The sequence below is a fragment of the Lepeophtheirus salmonis genome, chromosome 14 (assembly GCF_016086655.4).
Source record: "Lepeophtheirus salmonis chromosome 14, UVic_Lsal_1.4, whole genome shotgun sequence".
Classification (NCBI taxonomy): Eukaryota; Metazoa; Arthropoda; class Copepoda; order Siphonostomatoida; family Caligidae; genus Lepeophtheirus; species Lepeophtheirus salmonis.
In genome coordinates this window covers 26,555,588-26,563,833 of record NC_052144.2, presented here as the reverse complement: position 1 = coordinate 26,563,833, position 8,246 = coordinate 26,555,588, and the positions used below count along the sequence as shown (strand labels likewise).

General features: G+C 34.2%; 1 protein-coding gene and 1 long non-coding RNA gene across 3 annotated transcripts; one reads left to right on the top strand and one right to left on the bottom strand.

Moving 5' to 3' along the window:
- Positions 1-273: 273 nt before the first annotated feature.
- On the top strand, positions 274-5,779 carry LOC121129614 (polyamine-transporting ATPase 13A3). 2 transcript variants are annotated; one of them, XM_040725341.2, is made up of 4 exons: positions 274-768; positions 846-2,111; positions 2,632-3,553; positions 3,620-5,779. In XM_040725341.2, exons 2-4 carry the CDS (start codon positions 1,431-1,433, stop codon positions 5,380-5,382), a joined length of 3,366 nt encoding a protein of 1,121 aa, XP_040581275.1. In that variant the 5' UTR covers positions 274-768; positions 846-1,430; the 3' UTR covers positions 5,383-5,779. The 2 variants fall into 2 exon arrangements, with proteins under 2 accessions (XP_040581275.1, XP_040581274.1); XM_040725340.2 differs by having other exon boundaries at positions 284-768; positions 868-2,111.
- Positions 4,260-7,998, bottom strand: LOC121129616 (uncharacterized). The gene is made up of 2 exons (XR_005868459.2): positions 6,604-7,998; positions 4,260-6,533 (listed from the first exon to the last, which is right to left on the bottom strand). It is a non-coding gene; the product is annotated as an uncharacterized lncRNA (long non-coding RNA).
- Positions 7,999-8,246: the final 248 nt, after the last annotated feature.

Here is an 8,246-nt window from a genome sequence, read left to right as displayed (position 1 = left end):
CTAGACGATGGTCACGTGAGATTGAACACTACACTACTTAATGCAACTATGTCCTATTGTAGTTATAAGAGAATAAATATATCTAAGAGGTTAGGAAAGCAAGGTCGAGTCAAGGAAGTTTTTTCATCTCAAAAAGAAGCTTTACATAAAAATCCGTTGACTAAGATTAACTATGAATGATTTACTTTGGTTACGTCATAATAACTTTATGGAACAAAAAACAAAAACCATTACGTATCGACTAAATTTATGGCTCTTTTTAGTTGCTGTAAAACTGCATTGTTCAAGGTGATCACTGATAATATAAACGTACAGTGACTGCAAATACGCACTACCATAATATATAAGGTCATTCCAACAGTATCATTGTTTCGTTCGAAAATTTGAACGAAAAAAAAAAAAAATCATTATATAGATAAGTTTTCCAGTATGTGTTTATCATTAATATATTGTCTAACTAAATACAACAGGAAAGTAATTTCTTCTTCCTTCAGTTATCATTTCAATGTGAAACATCATTACTCATTAGTATTGAAGTGTGCCGAAACAATCACAAATTCTAATAAACTTAGTGTATTTATTTTAAAGCCTCCAGTTTTCAAACTTTCAGTGGACTCACATCACTTAAAGTTAATTAATCAGGCTAACATTTGCTCTATAATAGTAATATCTAATTACTTAATAGAGAGGAAAGTAGTTTGCTTTATGTCGTCGTAACAGAATATACGAATTGATTTTGTGAGAGAGAGCGGTTCATATCAGAGCAAGGTTTGTTTCATTATTACATTTTACTACAGAGCACTCTTTTTTTTGTATTTTTGTTATTTTTGTAAATCTAAAAAAAGCAAAATACCCTTTTTGTTTCAGTGATCTGTGTCCCAGAGGTGAGTGAATGGATGTTGCATAAATTGGAATTCCTGAGGATTATCTGCGCAGTCAGTCTTATTGGATCGGAATAACTTTTTTAAGATTGAGCTGAAAAGGATAGATTAAGATAGCTAAGTGAATAGCTAAGAGAAGTGAGAAGTCAACACGTCACTTTGGATGGAAAGGGAAAAGTATTATTGTATTTTGATTGGTTCTTTGACTCGAAACTGAGAATAAGTTCCCTTTAGAAATTCAAGTGTAGAGCTAGAGAGAGGAGAGAGAGAGAGAGAGAGAGTCTATGTATATCGTATTTTTTATTGGATGGATGATTGAAAAAAGAATAAGTTGAGGAGAGGGAGCGGAGAGGGAGCGGAGAGAGAAGGGTTGGGAAGGCGAGCTAGGTGAAATGGAGAGAGAGTCAAAGTGAAGTTAAAGACAAACTAAGGAAGGAGAGAGGAAAGCTACAACGACAACGACAACGACATCGAGTACTGAAAAGGTCTCTTGTACTACTCACAAGGGACAGACGGAATTGCGTCGAGGGAAATCTCGGAAAGCATGGGATGATCTCCCATAGAGCTGAGTATTTCCGGAGTTCCCTCTTCCGCGAGGGAATCTACCATTTGGTGGGGATTCTCTCATTGGGATTGGGATACCTCATCCTGGGACGATGGCGTATGGACTGGAAACTAGGACTTTTCTACATTCCTTGCGTGGCCTCCAAGGCGGATTATGTTCTTTTGGATGGATCGAAGGTGGAAAGGATCAGCTCTGAAGACGTGTCTTGTCGGCACGGCTTCCCTGAGGAATGGACGATCCGTTGGCCCCTGGAGAATGAGCCTGAGGCGGAGTCTCTCCTCCCCATGGTGGGATCCATTTATTTCCATAGTTTTACTCATCTGCGAGTGCGGTACGCCTATCACGCCCCGCACCAAACCTTTATCCCTTCAACCTACCGGGAAATCCTGACAAAGAAGCCTCCTTCTTCTCGGGAGGATGCGCGACTCATCTATGGAAATAACTCTTCGGAGGTGCAAGTTCCATCCATTCTACATCTCCTTCTCACCGAGGTCCTTCATCCCTTCTACGTCTTCCAAATTGCTTCCATTATCCTATGGAGTCTGGATGAGTACATGTTCTACGCGGGATGCATTTTTATCATTTCCGCATTATCCATCCTCCTGTCTCTTCTCGAAACGAGGAGGCAAAGCAAAGCTCTGAGAGAAATGACTCGATTCCAACCGGTAATACTTTATTCCATTCTTCTTTTTTAGTCGCTTTCAACGTGGCTGCAGAATGAAAACGAATCGAATCCATATAATACTTATTCAACTTTTCACGTAAAGTCTTCAAGGGTACATTCTAGAGGAATTCTTTTTTTCTTCTTCTTGCGATTCATATACCTACAGTTGTATCTGATTTAAAACAAAAAATATGATATCATATTTAACTTCCATATCAAATCCTATTATGAAATAGAATCTTCACTTCCATTTAGCAATTTACATTAAAAATTAATTATTCCTTCTACATTTTCCAACATGATACAAAAATATATGTATATAGAATTTGTTGCATTAATCATGCCTGAATATTCCTTTAATTTCATTCATGTATGCTCGTTTTTTTTTTTAAACGTATATATTTCATTTCATTCACAAGTGTTTCTCTATATTTTATATGTTTTTTACAAATGTAATATCACGTGTTACTTTTTGAGTAGTTACTTCATATACTAATTCTTTTCCTTTTAAAAAAATATAGAATGAAGAAAATGATGAGTTGGATCCAGTTCACTTAGTGCCAGGAGATGTGCTGGTTATCAAGGATAATCAAGTATTACCTTGTGATGCTGTTATTATTTCAGGATCCGTTCTAGTCAACGAATCTATGCTCACTGGAGAGTCTGTTCCTGTTTCAAAAACTGAATTAATTCAGCAAAGTGCATATGACTCAGACAAACACCGTGTTCATACACTTTATTGTGGGACTAAAGTACTTCAAACTCGTAATCATCTTGGGCCTGAAAATCCTGTTGAGGCGATTGTTGTACGTACTGGATTCTCAACAGCAAAAGGGGAATTAGTGAGATCAATCTTGTATCCCAAATCTGTAGATTTTAAGTTTTATAGAGATTCTATTAAATTTATTGGAGTATTGTTTGGAATTGCCTCCGTGGGAATCGTATATTGTTTATATATTATGTGGGATAGACCTTTACACGTACTTATATTAAGATGTTTAGATATTATTACTATAGTGGTTCCTCCTGCTTTGCCTGCTGCAATGACTGTTGGTTCTTTTTATGCTCAATATAGATTAAAAAAGAACTCAAGGATTTTCTGTATAGCACCACAAAGAATCAACATTGGGGGCAAATTGAAGTTGATTTGCTTTGACAAAACTGGCACCTTGACAGAAGATGGTTTGGACTTTGACGGAGTCGTTTCTTGTGGGAGCAATGACTCTAAAAAATGGGCATCCGTGGATGAAGTTACGGATCCTGAAGTTGTTTGGTGTTTAGCGACATGTCATTCTCTTACACTAATTAATGGAGAATTGGCTGGAGATCCTTTAGATGTGAAAATGTTTGAAGCAACTGGATGGTGTATTGAAGAGCCAGTAGAAGATGACCACAAAAAGTTTGATATTCTTACTCCTACAGTAATTAAACCAAAAAATTCAGGTAGTTAAATATATATTTATATAATCATATCATCAAATAATTTTGATTTATTTATTTAATTTTCAGCTTTTGTTGAATCTCAATTTGATGAAAATGCTCAAATCCAAGATACCTTGGAATTTGGTATTATGCGATTATTTCCATTCAGCTCAGAAGTGGCACGAATGTCCGTTATAGTTCGAAAACTAGGGGATGAATTTTTCAGAGTATTTGTGAAAGGAGCGCCTGAGAAAATAATTGGTCTTTGTAATGAAGTACCACTTGGATTTCATGAGAATCTTAAAGCCTTAACTCTAAAAGGTTATCGCGTAATTGCTCTATCAACCAAAGAACTGCATGATACTAAATGGCATAAAATCCAAAAGTTGAAAAGAGAATATGTAGAGTCGGAGCTGAAGTTTCTCGGGTTTCTTGTCATGCGCAATAACTTAAAATCAGAGTCGAAACCCGTTATCGATCTACTTACGGAAGCCGATATTCGTTGTGTTATGGTGACAGGGGATAACATTTTAACAGCTATCAGTGTCGCACGTGAGTGTGGTCTAATAGGTCCTTCGGACGACGTGATGAGAGTTGAGGCAACTCCTGATAAGTTGGAAATAACACCAACATTACTCAATGAATCAAATGAAAGGAGTACATCAGATGGCAATAATGTCATTATCGACACGGGTGAAATGAGGAACAACTATCATTTCGCTATTGATGGAAAAACTTGGAAAAATCTTCGTCTCCATTACCGGGCCTTACTTCCTAGATTCATAGTGAAAGGAACTGTGTTTGCACGAATGGATCCAGAGCAGAAAGCTCAACTAATTGAAGAAGCAATAAAAATCGACTATGTCGTTGGAATGTGTGGAGATGGGGCAAATGACTGTAGTGCCCTTAAGGCTGCTCATGTTGGGATTTCATTATCTGAAGCTGAAGCTTCTGTAGCAGCTCCTTTCACTTCAGCGATTCAAAATATAACTTGTGTTCCTACTGTCATTCAAGAAGGAAGATGTTCTCTCGTCACTTCTTTTGGGCTATTCAAATACATGGCTCTTTATAGTATAGTGCAATTCATATCTGTTTTAACCCTCTACAGTGTCAACTCCAATCTCGGAGACACCCAATTTCTTTACATCGATTTGATCATTACAACGACAGTTGCGGTATTAATGAGCTGGACGAGGCCTTATCCAAAAATTGAAAGAAAGCGGCCAACAGGCTCTTTAATCTCGGGAACTAATCTTTTCTCTATTGTCAGTCAAATTTTTGTTTGCCTTGGTGTTCAAATTGGAGCTTACTTTTATTTATTGAGGAATAATTGGTATCATCCCGTCATCCCTAATCCTGACGATGAGGAAGTTCTCTGTTGGGAAACGACTACAATTTTCTTTGTATCGTCATACCAGTATCTCATTTTAGCAGCTGCTTTTTCTAAGGGTCCTCCATACAGAAATCCTTTTTACTCCAATTATTATTTTTTAATTGCTTTAATTACTTTAAACTGTTTTACTACAGTTTTGGGACTATACCCTGGAGAAAAACTTGCTGGATTTTTTGAACTTGAGTTTGATCCCAATGATGTCAAATTTCCTTATCGATTCTCCCTTTTAGCGTTTGTGGTGCTCAACTACGTTCTCAGCTTCTTCATCGAAAAAGTGATGGCTGAGAGTTTTCTGGTAAAAAAGTTATCTCATAAGTTGACAGGTAAAACTGCTCCCAAGAATGCATTTAAAAGGATTCGAAGTAGCATTGAAGAAGAGGATTGGCCCTGTTTTGAAGGCTTAGAAGTTAAAGCCAGTGCCCAAGAGGAAGGGCTCAGATCCCCTGGAGTCAGTTGACATCCATCAGTTAACAAATTTATTAATCACATCAATTATTTTTATGTTACAATATGCTGTAGTCATTCAATTATTAATACTTATAATTATAATAAATTTAATAGCTTACTTGAAACAGAAAGTATATATTATATCATTGATAAATCTAAGTCAATTAATTCTTCTTTACTTATTTCAGACATAATCCAACAATGATCACTGACATTCAACTCGGAGTCTTTGCCAACATTTTGGGCGTGACGCTCTTTTTACTCGTCGTTTTGTACCACTACATTGCAACTAACAGTCATGCATCCAAAAACAACTAAAGTCCAAGCAAAGTGTTGTAATAATGCGGGTTTTTTTTGTTATTTCATAATGCATTTCGAAATATAGTTTATTTTTGGTTTTGACCTTACATATTTTTACTTTTATTCATTCTAAAACATAGTTCTTTATATTTCACTCTCAGTCATTCATACAAACTGTTTTTATTTTCATTGGTTAAAGAAAGTGATTTCCATCAGCGGAGCTTAGTGTTACGTGTATTAACATTATTTTCACTTCTTATAAGCGTAATCATTTGTGAACGGAGCTTTCAAGGCCTATAGCTTGAGTTCTTGTGTAAGATCATTTTCATATCACAATGCTAAAAGTTAGGCTATGCATTTGTAATTTCACAATAATAAATTAACTGAAAAAGATCTGACGTATTCAAAAACTTTGCGACACTATCACAAACAAAATTTCAAAAAAAAAAAAAAAAAAAAAAAAACAAACAAAAACCACCAAACCGATTTTCTTCTTCAAGAATCGTCGTTTTCTTATAATAGATGTAGATCTTATGGATTCGTGAATTGTACCAACAAGTCATATCGAATCTCATCTTCTAGTTTACAGACAATATTACGAATGAGTACGGACTTGAAGTAATATTCACTGGGGATTCGTGGACTAAATCTACACTTTGTGTATCGAGGTCCACCATCCATGATATTATAAAGCTTTTCTTTAGACATATCGAGAACACGGGAACGTTGATATTTATATTCATCCTCTTTAGGTTTACAAAAAGGAGTCTTTGGTGATGAGTTTCTAAAAAATATATCATTTGAAGGAGCACTTGCACACTCTGTTTCAAGAATTGGATAGGTTCGCATTATGAATAGCCGCTAAAAAAAAGGTGAGAAATATAAGTTAAAACATAGCCATTAGCCAAACCAAAGATATATTTAGACTTACTTTTGAGAAACTGATTCCCGCAACAGTCCTGAATTATGACTGAATGTACCAAATACAAAAGTGCTCACAGCTCCTTTTAAGAATTACAGTGATGTTAATGAGCGCTTTGTAATAATGAATTGATGAAAAATTCAAAACGATGAGAGTTCAAAGTCTTCTCTACCCTAACGTATATATTTTAATATATAAAGAACTCATCTAACTACTTATGGAAAAGGATCAAATTGGGTGGATACTTCTTGATAATATAATATTACATATAACAAGTCTCTCAATTTATGTTATTTTTAAAAAAAATATATGTAACTTTTTAAAGCAGATTCTAATTTGAATTGTTTTTTTTTAGAATATTTATATTATTTTATTGTTAATGTGTTATTACAAAGCGACGATAATTAATAATAACACCGAGCATCAAATTACATATAACTGGATTATTTGATTTTTTGGGATGTATACAATACATAATATATAAGAACTAATTATAAACTAAAAAAATCATTGTGAATAGTCCATTGTATGAAGTTCAATAACCTTTAAGATTATTACTTATTGTTGCAAATAATTAATTAAATGTTCTTATTTTTCATAAATGACAAACTAATTATATTGGTAATTATCTCCTGCATAAATATGTATATGATTCGTTTACCAATGTTACATAAGGATTGATCCAAATAACAAGGGCGTAGAATATACAATTTATTTATAGGAAGGGGGCTGCTACGCCCCCTGGGTCTACACATGGATGTATCATCAAAATATGATGTTTAAGATTATGTCATAAGTTTTTATTTATTTTGAGTATTGTTGTATCATAATTCATAGTACTTTGATACATGTAATTATGTACTTTCATAATCTAAAACAATCAACACTTTAGTTTAAGCCATGTTCCCCAATTAGTAGGTACTAACTAATTTTCTAGGAAAATACATATATAAACATAATAATCGAGCAATTGGGTTTACTTTTGTTGGAGCAACTGACAAAGTATTTGCCCTATGGACTGTATCGTTGTTCGTGGATTTTGTGGAGTATTATTTCATAGTTATAATTTGCCCGATACTCAAACAAAAATCGACCTACCATCTACTTTTATAAAAAGTATATATTGAATATACAATATTTAGTCCTCACTCTTTCTATGGATTTTTAGTATAATTCAATTTAACATCTTACCTTGTAATTAAATACTTGTTTTCTTTATTCCAGACTTTGACCTTCAATTATGTATAACTCATAGATGCGGCGTTGATACTTGAGAAAAAATATAATAATTTATCAACATGTACCTATGTAAACTTCCTATGAAGCTATAATTACAGTATGGGACAATATTGTTTACGAATTAGCCTTCAGATATCAATAGATTAATTAGGAACGCTCGTGCTAGAGTTAACGATGCCTTTTTTCTCTTTTTATATAAATTTAAATTATATTATCTAATATCAACTATCAAGTATTTTTTAGGATACGTGTTAATGTATTATTTTTATTGTTTTGAGTAGTGATAGGAACCTTGTCAAATAATATACATACTGAAATATCCATTGAATAATGAAAGAAACACGTCCAAAGAGATTGTGAAGGAACGATTAATCGAAATGGGGAATCAGAGAATCGGGTGTTTTTTGGTAGTT